The sequence below is a fragment of the Heloderma suspectum genome, chromosome 6 (genome assembly GCF_057233095.1).
Source record: "Heloderma suspectum isolate Gila_16-S chromosome 6, 16-S_ref, whole genome shotgun sequence".
NCBI classification, from domain to species: Eukaryota; Metazoa; Chordata; class Lepidosauria; order Squamata; family Helodermatidae; genus Heloderma; species Heloderma suspectum.
The window spans coordinates 57,001,067-57,017,310 of record NC_139463.1 but is presented as its reverse complement, the minus strand read 5'-3'; the positions used below and the strand labels follow the sequence as shown (position 1 = coordinate 57,017,310).

The following is a 16,244-nucleotide window of genomic DNA, read 5'->3' as shown; positions in this document are numbered from 1 at the left end:
AATCTAATAGCGATAATTTCCACTTTAAATTAATTATTAGTGGAGTATGAGCCTTAGTGGGGAGGCAGTTTAATCACTATACCTTGTAGGGCTGCAGCTCAGTTAAATAAATTTTGATAGAATAGTCGCATGAATTTTACATGATTAATCAATTAAATTCGAATAAACTTGTATGTGGGTAAAACAATATTTCTGAAGCAGGAAGCAAACTTTCTTTGTTTTAAGATGATGCACACATGTGTCCTAGCAGGCATCATCTTAGAAGAAGAGGTGCTTGCCATCAGCAGTTTTTATAAGCAGTTGTTTAATGTTATACACAGACACACACACAGCCTGATTAATTGGTGGACCTTTTTTAGTTGATTAGAAGTTTTTAAAAATATATTTTTATTTATCTTCAATTTAGAGAAACATACGAACTATGACATGCCCCACATTTGATCAGATGGATAGCATGCTCAGTCTGTGTTACAATTAGTGAATTCCTTATCATTTAAAAACAGATTAGACGTATCTTAAAATCAATTAATTTGGCCAATTAATCAATTAAATGTTGCAGCTTTAACAACTGGCTTTGAACAAATTGTACTGGAATTGAGACCTTTTCGAAAGAAACAAAACCTTTAAATGTTGTATCCCGTTTAAAATCTGGATGCTCATCAGAGGCATGTAGGGAACCATATTTTATTTACACACACAGACATCCCATTTCCATAGAATCTTGCTTCTCTCTATCCAAAATTAATATACAGTGGTGAGAAAAAGCTTGTGAACCCTAATGATAATTACAAAAATTCCGTAGTTGTACCATAATAGCCTTCATGAATCAAAACCACTCCTTTTCTAAATATCCCAGTTTCTATATTAACCAATTCCCTGCCTTGTGAAATAAAACAATGTATAAATTAGGCAAACAATGAGTACTTAAGAGTCAGGGTATGTGCCAAAGTAAGTGACCCCTGGCTGCATCAGCTCAATTAAAGGGAATAATTAGAATCAGGTATTTAAGTAATTAGGGGAGTTTGAGTTCAGGGGTGAGTTTGGGAAGATCAGCAACTTTGTGAGTTTGTCTTCACTATATGGTTGTGCAGAAACACGTCATGCCACGATCAAAAGACATCTCTGAGGACCTCAGAAAAGCAGTTATTACTGCTCATCAGTCTAGAAAGGGTTACACAACCACTTCTAAGGATTTGGAGCTCCACCAATCCACTTTACAACAGATAGTCTGCAAATGGAGAAAGTTCAAGACCACAGGCACTCTACCCAGGAGCAATTGTCTCAAAATCTCTCTGGTACATCATCCAGGAAGTAAAAAAGAACCCCAAGTAACATCCAAGGATCTGCAGGCCACTCTCACCTTGGCTAATGTGAATGTTCATTATTCAACCTTCAGAAAAAGACTGAACAAGAATGGTGTTCATAGGAGGATAGCCAGGAGAAAAGCACTGCTCTCTCAAAGAACATTGCTGCCCACTTGAAATTCACTAAAGATCACATAGATGATCCCCAAGACTTCTGGAACAATGTTCTCTGGACAGACAAGTCAAAGGCAGAACTTTTTGGCCTCAATGAGAAACGTTATGTTTGGCTAAAAACAAACACTGAGTTTGCACAGAAGAACCTCATCCCAACTGCCGAGGATGGTGGTGGGAATGTGATGGTTTGGGTCTGCTTTACTGCCTCAGGACCTAGACAGCTTGTCATCATTGACACAACCATGAATTTTGCAGTGTATCAGAAGATTCTAGAGGAGAATGTAAGCTGAAGATGAACTGAAAGTGGGTCATGCAACAAGACGATGATCCTAAACATACAAGCAGATCTACAAAAGAATGGCTGCAGAAGAAGAAATTCCGTGTTTTAGAATGGCCTAGTCAAAGCCCCATCAAAATGTTGTGACAGGATCTGAAGTTAGCTGTTCGTGCAAGAAAGCCTTCAAATGTCACTGAGTTGAGGCATTTCTGTAAGGAGGAATGGGCCAAAATTCCCCCAAACCTATGTGAGAGGCTGACCAACAGTTAGTTACAGGAAACGCTGACTTGAAGTCCTTATCTAAGATTATGGGGTTAGATTAAGATCTAATAACATTTTAGGTTGGAAATATGTGACGCTCCTACGGGGTTCACAGACTTTTTGTTGCCACTGTACATAATGCAAACAAATACGAATTTTGGTTTATGCATGTACCCCCCCATATTCACTCCCCCCCATCTAACCCTTTCCCTCTGTGCCCCAAGGCTACCTTCCACTCCTGCAGAATAGCTAGCTCTGAAGCAGATGGAATTTTCAACTGTTTATGAAAAATACAAAAATAAAAGTGGGGTAGGGAGAGGGGGCACCTAACACATCCAAATTAAGTGCAAGAGGAGTCTGTTTTCTTAGAACTGCAAGTTCCCTGACAGCCTGAAAATATTTTTAGCAGAAAGGGAGTTTCATGCAATGTGATAAACAGGTTACAAAGTTGGTGGCTTTTGCGGTTAACATGTTTGGAGGATTTACGTATGGGTTCAAGGCAAGCTGACCAAAGGTGTGGTGATTTGAATTTAGCTAATGATACAAGCAGAATTCAGCAGTTAAACCCAATTCCAGCATTTTTTTTTTAATGCATCAGGCATTCTTACCTTTGCTAGCTTAGGTTGGAACATATGTGTGTGGGTGAGTGGAGGGGCAGTTAATAGAATTTCGCATTTTAGGGACAGATTATGAAGTGGTGCAATGAATACAGTTTTGGGGGAAGTGGGCAGAACTGGCTCCAGGATTTTGGGGGCCCGTGGACTTGGAACCCTCATTGGGACCCCTTAACCAGGAGGAGGCTGTCATGCTGCCTCTCATCTTCTTGGGTTTCTTCATATAACCCAAATGGCACTGTTGGGCCAGTTGGCCCGTTGCTGGTCTGGGGTTTCTGGAAACTGGCCCTTGGATATGGGGAGAATATGCATGTAGGAAAAGGATGAATAAAGGGACAGGGTATAAGAAAGGAGCATGGAGAAAGACTAGAATCTGTGGAGGATTATTCTGAATAGAAACCAAATAACACACATCGCAGGCAGAATTTTTCCTTCTGTTGAGATTTCACTTGCTAATTCTACACCTCAGCTTGCTTTTAAATGCTCAGAAGCAGGTCCATATCAGGAGAACCCTAGTTTTTTTTTTTCAACAGGCATGAGGTCTAGAAACCTAATATATTTTGTAAGCTAGCTTTTGCATTCCCCATCATGATCATGCAGATTTTTAGATCACATCAGGCATGATCCTCTTGCAGAAACTGACATCATTTTTTAAGCTGCCTTTTGATTTTACACCACAGTTCTGTTTTTCTCTGCACTTTATTTATTAATTGCATTTATATCCCGCCTTTTTTCCTCCAAGGAACCCAAGGTGACTTACGTGGTTCTCCTCCTCTCCACTTTTGCCTCACAACAACCACCCTGTGAGGTAGGTCGGGCTGAGAGTCTGTGACTGGCGCAAAGTCACCCGGAGAGCTTCCATGGCCGAGGGGGGAATTGAACCCGGATCTCCCAGCTCCCAGTCCAACACTCTAACCACTACACTACACAGGCTCTCAATGTAGTACTTAACATAGGTAACAAAATGAGAGGTGGTGGGGCTAAAGCCTGCCTGGAAACTATTCCCTCCAACCTCCAGTACACCATGTCTATTCTTCCTCAATCTCTCTCCCACAGCTTACCAGGAAATTCCTCCTACAAATGTCCTATGAGCAACTACAATCAAGATACTTCCCTAATTCATATAACGTTACATAACTCACACTGAGCATACTTACAGCTCCCTGCCTATCTAAACAGAATAGTGGCTCCATACAAAATGCATATTTTGAAAAGCAAAAGATAGATGGGTCATCTACTTCTAACGATGTTTAAACAAATAAATAAAACCTGGATATCATGTACTAGGAAAACCAACTATAACATTTATAGCTCTCTACCATCCTCAGTTTTGGCTGCATGTTTATAAAGCATTACAAAAAAGGGGGATTCCAAGAATGCACTGCAAATACTGTTAGTTGCCCAAGAGGTATTGCCAATATGTAATACAGAGCCCAACACAGCAAATATTGCAATGGGGAGGGGGGGGATTCTAGAATCATAGAACAGTAGTATTGGAAGGGGCCTATAAGACCGTCGATACACAAACTGTAAGTAATGGAAAATTCAGAGCTACCTTACCTTTAAGAGAAGGAGGTGTGTAGACACAAGGTGAGTTTCTTTTGTTTTTAAGGTGGTAGCCTTCACCCAAAGCTCTCTGGAAAAAGAAGAGGAAATGGAGTCAACGGTTCAAAGGCAGAACAATTCTCCAAAGATTTCCCAGAAGGCTAAGAGTGGAGATGTGACTTGAAGTATGAAAAAAAATTAGGAACGCAATTATAATCATTTGTTAAATTAAGATTTTGGCTTTGATCCAGGGAGCTCTTTTGTAAGTGCACATGGGTTTGTGTTTGCGCTTAGGCTGGCTATTCACACTGTGCTTTTTTTCAGCAGCTGCTCCCCAACGCCCTGTCACTGGAAGCTGCTCCTGAAACGTGTGGGGTTCTAAACAGGGCTGTAACCCAATTAAAGACATCTCAGCGAATTAATCACATGCATTTTAATTGATTAATCCATCACGTAAATCTGCATGCATTTGCAGATGAATGAAACGATAATTCTGGGGAGAAAAAGAAGCACATTTTGGTTTTAGGTAACGCTTGTAATATGTCACAGCAGGCATAATCTTGGAAGAGGCATTCCCTCCTGCGTATAAGAGAAGGGGGAATGCATCTTCTAAAGGTAATGCAGTTTTTTCTATGAACTTGTATTAAAAATAGATTGGATCCAGACTTAAGTCATACTTATAGTAGATTCATTGAAATCAACAGGGCAGAAGTCTCATTGATTTCAAAAGTCCACTCTAAGTATGATCAGGTCTGAATCCTATCCAGTGAATTGCTCTTTTTAAAAAATCTGTCGCCCAACTAATTTGGAGGCAACCCTAGTTGATCCATAGGTTGTTAATAAGTTAAATCTTTCTCACCAATGGAGGGAGCAATCCTATGGCCGCTAGACAGCGGCTAGACAGCCGTAGGATATGTTGTTTTCTGGGAACTGACCTCCCCCCACTTCTGCGCTACCTCGGAGGCAGCGCGGAACAGCCCCATCCTCTGTGCTCGCAAGGGGAGCGTGGAGCGGCCAGAAAGGGGCGTGGCTGGGGGCGTTCCGGGGTGGGGAGAGCGTAACTGCCTGTACGACACATCCGATGTGTTGTGCAGCAGCCTCATCCCCCGCTCCAGCCTCCTGCAGCTAGCCGCAATCGGCTATCTAGCCGAAAAAGCAGGGCAGGAGGAGCGCGGAGCGAACGATCCCCTCCATGCTTCTCCTGCCCTGCTTTCGATAGTCGGTCGCCTCCAAGTCCAGAGGTGGCTGCCTATCTGGATAGGATTGCTCCCTAACTGACTAAACATCACAGCCCTAGTTCTAAAGGAGGCCATGAGGCCGTGCAAATTGCAGCATGCTTCTCTGCGCATAAGCCACATTCTACTGCTGAGGTTGAGAGTGAAGGGGAGATCCTTAATAAGATTGCCCGGGACCAGGGCAGTAATAATATGGGGTCCCTCTTAGAATACAGTAATAATGTTCACTGCGGGTGGGGGTTAGGTTTGTGAACGTGGAAGGGATAAGAGAGTTAGCAGAGCATACTATTTAACCCAAAGAGTTTATTGTATTTTAGCAATTTGCCATTGTACACAGTAACACAATTAGAGAGGAAAAAATATCATTATACAATTTAAAATTCTACTAATAAGACCCTCAGAAACTGAATAAATTTCCTTACAGCCTTATAGCTTCGTAAGCCACCTCTGTACAATATTGACAAGAAATTTAGATGGCATACTATTCAAGAGATGGGGGAGGCACTTCCAGATGAGGCTTTCATTGTGCAATCAGCCTGCCTAATTCATAGAATTCTGCAGATCCTGATGATGTCTTCCTTTTGTAAACCACCCCCACCCCACTTTTTCCTACTGCTCCTTCCATTCCTCTTCCTTACCACAGAAAATCTGTTAGCGAGGGAAAGATGGGAGAGGTGCACAATGCCTTTGGTTTGGAAGCACCCTGAGCATGACCCAGTAAGTCCTGGATTCAAATTCCACCTCCAGTGGATGTTGGTTGCTCCGATGTCGGTGGGGCTGTGAATTCATTCTGGATTTTCATCAGAACCAGCCAGAATGCTAAAGGAGCTATCCAAGGGGCTGAACGCTAACTCCAAAATTGGTTCAGCCCCTTGGATAGCTCCTTTAGTGTTCTGGCTGGTTCTGACTAAAACCCAGAATGGATTTATAGCCCCACTGAAAACACGGCCACCAGCCTCCATTGATCCCCTCCCTCACAAACTGGCTTGGTTGCCTTAGGCAAACCAGGATTCTCCGAACCTCACTCCTCCATTTGCAATACAGAGACAATAGCAGGGGCCATTCTTACAGGGTAGTTATAGGAACAATGAGATAAGTTATGTGAAGAACTAAGGTATGTGAAGAGCTAAATAAGTGCTTAGCATTGTTGGTGGCTGTGCCTGTCCCCTGCCTTCCAAAGGATTTTAAATCTGGAGGAAGCTGTCATGCTGCCTCTGATCTCTGCCTCTGATGTGTGTTGTTTGGTTTCTTCATACAACCCAAGTGGCACTGTTGGGCTGGTTGGCCCGTTGCTGGTCTGGGGGCTCTGGAAACTGGCCCTTGGGTATGGGGAGGATATGCACGTAGGAACAGGACGAATAAAAGGACAGGGTGTAAGAAAGGAGCATGGAGAAAGTCTAGAATCTGTGGAGGATTATTCTTAACAGAAACCAAACAACACACATAGCAGGCAGAATTTTTTGCTTCTGTTGAGATTTCACCATCCCATTTCTTTTCTTCAGAGGCTGCCAATCACCCTTTCTAGCACAAGAGCATAGAATCATAGACTCATAGAATAGTAGGGTTGGAAGGGGCTTACAAGACCATCGAGTCCAACCCCCAGCTCAATGCAGGAATCCAAGTCAGGGCATCCCTGACAGATGGCTGTCCAGCACACATCTCCTAGAAAACTAATCCCCTACCCAGCTACTCTGCCTTGCATCAGGGGTTGACTTGCTACCTTCATAGAATCATAGAATCATACAATAGTAGGGTTAGAAGGGGCCTATAAGACCATCGAGTCCAACCCCTGCTCAATGCAGGAATCCAAGTCAAAGCATCCCTGACAAGTGGCTGTCCAGCCTCGTCTTGAATGCCTCCAGTGTGGGAGAGCCCACCACCTCCCTAGGGGATTGGTTCCATTGTCGTACTGCTCTAACAGTCAGGAAATTTTTCCTGATGTTCAGCCGGAATCTGGCTTCCTGTCACTTGAGCCCATTATTCCGTGTCCTGCACTCTGGGATAATCGAGAAGAGATCCTGGCCTTCCTCTCTGTGACAACCTTTCAAGTACTTGAACAGCGCTATCCTATCTCCCCTCAGTCTCCTCTTCTCAAGGCTAAACAGGGCCAGTTCTTTCAGTCTCTCCTCACTTTGTTTCCAGTCCCCTGATCATCTTTGTTGCCTTCCTCTGAACCCTCTCCAGTTTGTCTGCATCCTTCTTAAAGTGTGGTGCCCAGAACTGGACACAGTACTCCAGATGAGGCTTAACCAGTGCTGAGTAGAGGAGAACTAGTACTTCCTGGGATTTGGAAGCTATGCTTCTATTAATGCAGCCCAAAATAGCATTTGCCTTTTTTGCAGCCACATCACATTGTTGGCTCATGTTCAGTTGTGATCTACAACAATTCCAAGATCCTTCTCGCTTGTAGTATTGTTCAGCCAAATATCGCCCATCTTGTAACTGTGGATTTGGTTTCTTTTTCCTAGGTGCAGAACCTGGCATTTATCCCTATTAAATGTCATTCTGTTATTTTCTGCCCAGCACTCCAGTCTATCAAGATCACTTTGAATTTTGTTTCTGTCTTCAAAGGTATTAGCTATCCCGCCCAATTTTGTGTCATCTGCAAATCTGATTAGCATTCCTTGCACCTCCTCATCCAAGTCATTAATAAAAATGTTGAAGCACTGGGCCCAGGACTAAGCCCTACGGTACTCCGCTCGTTACCTCTCCCCAGTTTGAGAAGATCCCATTGATAAGCACTCTTTGAGTCTGATTCTGCAGCCAACTGTGGATCTACCGGATAGTTGTTTCATCTAGCCCACTTTGAGCTAGTTTGCTAATCAGAATATCAAGGGAGTACTCTGTCGAAAGCTTTGCTGAAGTCGAAATATATTACGTCCACAGCATTCCCACAGTCCACAAGGGAGGTGACTTGATCAAAAAATGAGATCAGATTTGTCTGGCAGGGTTTTTTAATTTATTTAATTTATTTGATTTATACCCCGCCTTTTTCCCTCTTGCAAGGAACCCAAGGCAGCTTACATTATCCTCCTCCTCTCCATTTTATCCTCACAACAACAACCCTGTGAGGTGGGTTGGGCTGAGAGTGTGTGACTGGCCCAAAGTCACCCAGTGAGCTTCCATGGCCGAGTGGGGCCTAGAACCCGGATCTCCCAGCTCCTAGTCCAACACTCTTGCCACTACACCACACTGGCTCTCCAGTGTTCTTGACAAATTCATGCTGGCTTCGAGTAATCACTGCATTGTTTTTAAGGTGCTTACAGATGGATTGCTTTATACTCTGCTCCAGAATTTTCCCAGGGATGGATGTCAGACTGACTCCTCTGTAGTTCTCAGGTTCCTCCTTTTTGCCCTTTTGGAAGATAGGGACAACATTAGCCCTCCTCCGGTTCTCTGGCACTTTACCAGTCCTCCGTGATTTCTCAAAGAGAACAGACAGTGGTTCTGAGAGTTCTTCTGCCAGTTCCTTTATTACTCTAGGATGCAGTTCATCTGGCCCTGGAGATGTGAACTCATTCAAAGTAATGAGGTGTTCCTTGACCATATGCCTATCGATCTCAAGCTGCAATCCTGCCCCTTCAGCCTGTACTTCGCCTTTGCCAGGGGGCTCATAGACCCTCTTTTGGGAGAAGACTGAGCCAAAGTAGGAATTGAGCACCTCTGCCTTTTCTTTGTCATCCGTTATCATTTTGCCATCCTTATTTAATAGCTGAACCACCATTTCTTTCCTCTGCCTTTTACTACGCATGTATCTGAAGAAAGCCTTTTTGTTGCTTTTAGCCTCCCTCGCTAACCTCAGCTCGTTCTCAGCTTTAGCCTTACTGATGCCATCCCTGCAATTCTGTGCTACCTGCCTGTACTCTTCCTTTGTTGCTTGGCCTTCTTTCCACTTCCTATATGTGTCCTTTTTTGTTTTCAGGTCATCTCTAAGCTTTTTGTGAAGCCACATTGGCTTCTTCTGTTGTCTTCCACCTTTTTTCTTGTTGGAATTGTTTGCAATTGTGCCTTTAGAATTTCCTTTTTTAAAAGCTCCCACCCATCTTGGACTCCTTTTCTCGTTAGCATCGCGTGCCATGGGACCGTATTGATCATTGTTCTGAGTTTATTAAAATCAGCTTTCCTAAAATCCAGGGTACGCATTTGGCTACGCTCGGCTTTTGCTTCCTTTAGAACCAAGAACTCCAGTATAACATAGTCACTTTCCCCCAGAGTTCCCATAACTGCTACTTTATCCACCAAGTCATTTCTCTTGGTTAGGATCAAGTCAAGGATAGCCAATCCTCTAGTTCCTTCCTCTACTTTCTGTAGGAGGAAATTATCAGCAACACAAGTCAGGAATCTCTTGGAGGGGCCATGTTTTGCAGAATATGTCTCCCAACAAATATTGGGGAAATTGAAGTCCCCCATTACTACTACATCATGCTTCCTTGAAACATTGGCTATTTGCTTTTCAAAAGTTTCATCCTCGTCTTCTCCTTGATTAGGTGGCTGGTAGTAGACTCCGACCACCATGTTCCTTTTATTCTTTGCTCCATTTATTTTAATCCAGATGCTCTCGATGGAGCTACGAAGCTCATCCTCCTGTATTTCTGTGCAGATATGTATTTTTAACATACAGCACAACTCCACCTCCCTTTCTGTTCCTCCTGTCCTTTTTGAACAAGTTATGTCCTTCCACTGCTGTATTCCAGTCATGGGAGTCATCCCACCAAGTTTCAGTTACACCTATCGTCATAATTTCCCTCCTGTATTAAGAGTTCAAGTTCGTTCTGTTTGTTTCCCATACTCTGGGCATTAGGATATAGACATCGAAGACCATGTGCTTTATAGTCTGGCTTTCTTCCTACATGTTTCTGAAGACTGTGATTGGGTGCTATTAGAGCTGTTCTCTCTGTTTTGGTGCATTAGCCTTCATCCATTGTTACCCCCAACTTTACATCTCCCTTCCCCGCAGGATTCAGTTTAAAGCCCTCCTGATGAAGTTCTTCATGCTGTGGCCAAACACATTCTTCCCAGCCTTTGTGAGGTGCAACCTGTCCCTTGCCAACAGTCCATCTTCCAGGAAGTATAGCCTGTGGTCCCAGAATCCAAATCTCTCACGCCAGCACCACCTTCGTAGCCAGTCATTCACCCGGAGTATTTTTCTTTCCCTTTCTATCCCTCTTCTAACTACTCGAAGGATGGATGAGAAAACTATCTGGGCCCCAAAGTTCTTGAGTTTCCTTCTGAAAACTTCAAAATCTGATGTGATTTCTTCGTAGCGCCGCTTAGCGGTATCATTTGTTCCCACATGGATGAGAAGAAAGGGATACCTGTCAGTGGGCTTTATGAGTGTAGGCAACCCTTCAGTCACACCTCTAATCTGTCCTCCTGGGAGACAGCATACCTGGCAAGTCCATGGGTCTTCGCGACATACTTGGGTCTCGATCCCAAGCAGCAAGGAGTCTCCCACCACTACTACTCTTCTCTTCTTGTTGTTGTAGGCCTTGGTTTCATCACCGCTGCTTGACTGACCTTCAGCCTCTTGCTCGCTCTAATGCAGGTTCCCCTGTAATTCCTCCTCTGCAGGCTGTCCTCCAGTGTCATCCTCAAGTACCTAGAAATGGTTCCATAGTTCCAGTGCTTCCATTGGTGTAGAGCGGCTTCTAGTTCTTCTGGTCCTAACTGTCACCCTTTTCCAAGGAGTCTCCTCTACTTCATTTTTCCTCACTTCAGCATTTTCCTCTACTGCCTCAGCTTGCTGTTGCTTTTCTAGCTTCTGTTCTTCACTTTGCTGCTGTAGTTCCACCATTCTGTCCAAGAACTCTTCGTGTTCTCTTATTCCCTGGAGGGACAACACTTGCCACTCCAGTCCTCTTTCTCTTCCAACAGCGTGATCAACTTGCACTTGTTGCACATGTAGGCCATGTTGATCTCAGGCAAGAAAACAAACGTAGCACAGACCTTGCAGGTCACCACCATTGGAGAGTCTTTTCCTTCCATAGTCTCTATTCGCTTTATGTTTCTAGCTTTCGTATAGCCTATGCTTTGTCCTCTATTCACACTTGGCCTTTGTCTCCTCTTCCACCGCAACTCCCCAGGCCAACTCCTGTTTGCTCTCCCTGTTCGCTCTCTCTCTGGGAGCTTCCTTCCTTGGATAGCCCCTGGACCAGCTGGAGCAGCTTCCTCTCATTCGTTTTGACTTGCATTGATACAGCACTAACGGACAAGAGCATGACTCTGGGCTAAAGAAAGAGACCTTCATTTAGAAAGACATGCAGGTATCCTGACCTTACTCTGGTGAAATTTCCTCTCCGATGCCAAATATTGTAATTGGTTGGATAAGTGAAAGCAAAACTCGTTCCTGAGACTTCCCAAGAGAACGTGTATAGGGTCAGATGGCATCCTGTCTCTATCTGGAGCAGTTGTCAATGTCCCAGTAAAACAAAGACTGAGGATAACAGAATGCTATTTTTAGGTTTCTTTTGAGATGTCTGAAATTATGTTACATTTTTTCTGAATATATCTTTCTTTTGTTTAGTGATGCTCGTTTTGGATCTGGACTGCTAAAAAGCTCTTAATAGCCTCAAACACTGGGAATATGCTACAGTTCATACAGTGCACAGGCAAAATAGGCAATAGATTAGAAAGTTGTGTTGAGCCAGAACTGGGGGCGGGGGTGGTTTCTGCATACGATTTTGCCCCCTGGAAAAAGTGCTCCACCTTTCATCATGAGGAGGGGGCCTGAAAGGGCACCAAAATGTATGTGAAATTTTGTGGGAGGAGGAGGGAGGGGAGAAAATGTACCCCTGTTGCCAAGACAACCGGGAGACCCTCTGGGTTGGAACCAAACTTAGTCATACTTAGATCAGACCCACTAAAATCAATGGGACTTAATTTAGTCATGACTAGCTTAAGACCTATTGATTTCAATGGGCCGACTATACGTATGACTAAGTTCCGATCCAACCCTCTGTGGGCATCTCTACACTAAAATCCCATATTTAAAATGGGGTTTTCTGCTTCCGTTTTAAATGCAGTATCACAACAACTCCCTTTACACGTGCTTCCTTTCCCCTCTCCCCTTTCCCCCTCCTTCTCCCCGTAGCTGAGTCTTCCATTATCTTTCATTGATCTCGCTCCTCTTCTTGCCACTTTTCCTCTTTTCACAGAGGGAACTCAAGCAGAACACACAGCTTGAGTTGATAGCTCATTATCTGCCATCTATTTAAAAACTGAACAACGGGCATTCAGTGCAGGAGACACCCTGGAGGGTCATGGAGTCATGCAAAGAGCCCACAAAGGTTGGTGAAGGAGCAGTCTCAATCGCAGGATAATAAAAGCTCTGTGCGAAGAAGCCCTGTGTCTTCCTGCATTGTGGTGGTTTTGTTGCAGCATAGTATGGTAAGATGCCTTGGTCTTGTTGTCCAGCATTAGGAATGCATTCCCTCACACCAAGAGTAGACAGACTTCAGGCTTCTTGGACCTACATTTTTTTTTTTACCAGAACCAGATGCAAAATCAAACACTTTGAATTAAAGAATTCTGAGCTCAGGAATTGGTTTTGTGCACCAGAACTGAACTACACTCACAGTCCTTTGACACAAAAATCCACTCCTGGTCTCTCTCTCTCACTGAGCGTTATTCATTCCATCAGTATAATTTTGTGGGAGCCTTTTTGTTGTTGCCATTGTGAAACAACTGGGAGTCAGAAACCTTTGCCAATCTGCTTCAAATCACCCAGTAGACCCACATTCTACCCACCACAGCCCCACACCATGGGTGCTTCCAGATGAGGCTTGTATCACACTTCATGGAATTGGGGGGGGGGGGTGTCCACATGATGTTCCCTTAAATTTGCAACTTGTGTTTTCCAGCCACTTCCTTGGTCTTCTTTTCTTACCAGGAAAAAATCCGCTAGGAAGAAAAGACAGAATAGCTGCACGACGGCTTTTGACTTCTTAGCAACGAGAGCTCTCCGTCTGGAAGCACCCCATAAAGGAGGGCAAGGGAACGCATAACGGTACGAGGACATCATCATGTCCCCTACATTATCCATGATGGGCTAAGGTCACGCAGCACAGGAGAAAGAATCCTTAAGCACACCAAAATGAAAATGGCACCAAAATGGCGGCAGCGGACTGAGGAAACAGTGGCTGTGAACAGGGGCTAAAATATTAAGTTTTCAAGCACCCTCCCCCATGCAGTTCAGGAGGCAGCAAATGTGGTGTGTTTTAAACGCCTCCTGAAAACACCCTTGTTTGGCCAGGCTTTCTCTGGCTTCTAATATAATTAATTGGTCAAAGGCTGCTCCATCTTACTATTCTTGTACAGTTATTGTAGCTGAAATTGTTTTTCATAGTTGTATTAGATGTGATCTTTAATACCGATATGTAAACCACTTGGAGTTTTTATTATATTAAGCGGGATATAAATAAAATAAATAAAGGAGCGGTAAGACCTGGGGAGGGGGGCACTTGACAGAGGACATTTCAGTCCCCTCAAAAGAATATCTTCCACTCAGAATTTTTCACAGGAGAACAGTCAGCCATTGGAAAATCACCTGCATGTAATAAACTCTTAAGTAGTTGTAGATAGTTCAGTTAAAACCAGGCCCCCTTCTCCTCAGTGAAAGGAAAGGTATGGTGGCAACTATCCTCGGGAGGACAGAACTGTCTGGGAAGGGGAGGGCAGGCTCATTACTGATGCATTCACATGGACTGAGGATGCACTCCACCCTTTAAAGAGGAATCTGTTGCTCTTCCTTCCCCACCGGTACAGGCCCAAGATATTTTACTGCCTGAAGCAGAGCTCAAGTGGACATCTTCTCCCTGCCCAACTCCTGCTGCACCTGTAGACACAAATTCTGGCCTGTATTTATCCCCACCCCACCTCACTGCTGCCTGAATTAGGTTGATTCACACACGTCCTGTTCCTCACTTAACTCCTCACAGAGAAAAGAGTGTTAAGGGGTTAAACAGGATTTGTTAAACTGAGCTACGTGATTTTTTAAAAAAATCCAAATCAGCAAGCCTGCAAGCTTTAATCAGTAAATTTAACAACTGAAGTGTTAGTTGTTTAATTGGTGATGGAATTTTTTTAAAAGCAGGGCTGAGAATTAACTTCACACTTTGATTTTTGAGACTATTTTGGTTCTTGTGGTGTTACCATCGTGCAGAATGAAAAAGGGTAGTTTTTTTAAAGATGGCCTTTCCTTCATTGAACTGTAAATTCTCACACTTCTTTCGGTATCTCAAATATTTCTATATTTTTTAAAAAGCAATATGAAAATATATGGATTTTGGCAATGTATTTCAGATTTAACCAATTAACTGTTTGATGAATCAGTTAAAAGGCAGAAGATTAACTGAACGAAATATTCTTTTAAACATCTGCTGTATAACTTAGCCTTCATCTGTCTAGCCAATTCTTGTCTGGAAACCAGAAAAAAAAATCCTTTGCTATTATTATATTTTGGAAAATGCCCGTGGCCCCCTCATTTTGGATTGGGAAATAGGTGAAAAAGTTATGAATTCCGTCTGACCTCTGCCAAGGGCTTTACCTTTTTAAAACAAACTGCCAAATGGGAGGCAAACATGCTCAGTGATTAAAGGGATAATCTGATAAAACAACAGACGAGTCATGGGGCAAGCTTGAAAAGCAGCCAGTCTTTCTCAAAGGCACTAAGCTTCTGGCTCTTGGCTTTCTGTCCCCAGGATTCCATTCTAGTACAGCACTTTGTCTTGTATTAAAGAGGAATTTAACCTAACTGAAGATCAAGGGGAAGCCATGGAAAAATGCAGGCAGAAATAAATTTTCTCCACAGGCTTGCGAGCGATGGAGGTAGGTAGGTGGGGCAGGGAGAAAAGTTTGCAAGCTAGACCTTGCTATGGGTACTTTTTGTTTGAGTAAATTCCAAGGTCTCCCAGCACAGCAGAAGTTCTTGCCCGATTGCACTATGCAAAGGGTGTGCAATGAAGAAATGCAGAGCTACTGAGTTGTCATCCACTGGCCTTGATGTGTGTCATCTCCCCCCAACCCCACCCCTGGCTTAGTACTACTGAACAAATGGGGGAGCCCAAGAGTTGAGAAAAAGGAAGCCGAGGTTCCCACCCCCGAGCCCTGGGTCCTTAGTCATCTCTGCCCCCCCCCCCCGAGCTCAACCACAACATGGTTTGCTCCCCTTCAGCCCAGTGAGCAGAGAATTTATTCACATAGCTAGAGTACTTCCAGGTGGAGGGAGAGCTCCTAGCTACCAATGACAAGGCACCGTGCAGCTATTCCGTCTTCCTCTCTTTAGCAGATTTTCCGCGGTAAGAAAAAAGATGGGCGAAGCAGTGGGAAAACATGGGAGGCTTATGAGTCGAAGACGACAGCTGGACCGCCCATAAAATGCCACGAATGAAGCAGGGTGACGGAGCAATAAAAGCCTAGTCTAGAAGCCCCCCCCCCCGGTTCAAACCACGCCCCTACCTCATTTTCACCCTTGTGTCCTATTTGAAATTCAACAGAGTAACAGTCAAGTCACACAGATGGGGGGGGGGGGGGGGGTTCCCTTCATTTTATTAGCCCTCTTCTTTTACAGCCTTGCCAAACTTGGCCCTGGTCATGCGGCCTGTGATGCAGGTGGTAACTCTGCTGCAGATCTCTGTCAGGAGTGACTGAATGCCCCAGTGCAGATATGAGGCAGAATTACCTGCCCTAGCAAAGGCCGATGGAAGCAGGCAACCCAACGGCAATGAGTCATGCAGAGGGATGTGATGCGAAGCAGAGATCTCCCCTCCCCTCCCAGAGGGGAGAATTATCTCCCCTCTGGGAGGGGAGATAATTCTACCATACCTACATTGGGGAT

The 16,244-nt window shown here is 44.1% G+C and overlaps 1 protein-coding gene across 2 annotated transcripts in view; it reads right to left on the bottom strand.

Annotated features, from left to right (window-relative positions):
* The window catches only part of PPP1R1B (protein phosphatase 1 regulatory inhibitor subunit 1B), a 69,042-nt gene that overhangs the window by 35,243 nt on the left and 17,555 nt on the right, over positions 1-16,244 (bottom strand). For both annotated transcript variants that reach the window (XM_084804496.1, XM_084804495.1), the window contains exon 4: positions 4,191-4,266. In XM_084804496.1, the coding sequence (XP_084660622.1) occupies positions 4,191-4,266 (76 nt within the window). The remainder of the gene's footprint in view (positions 1-4,190; positions 4,267-16,244) is intronic.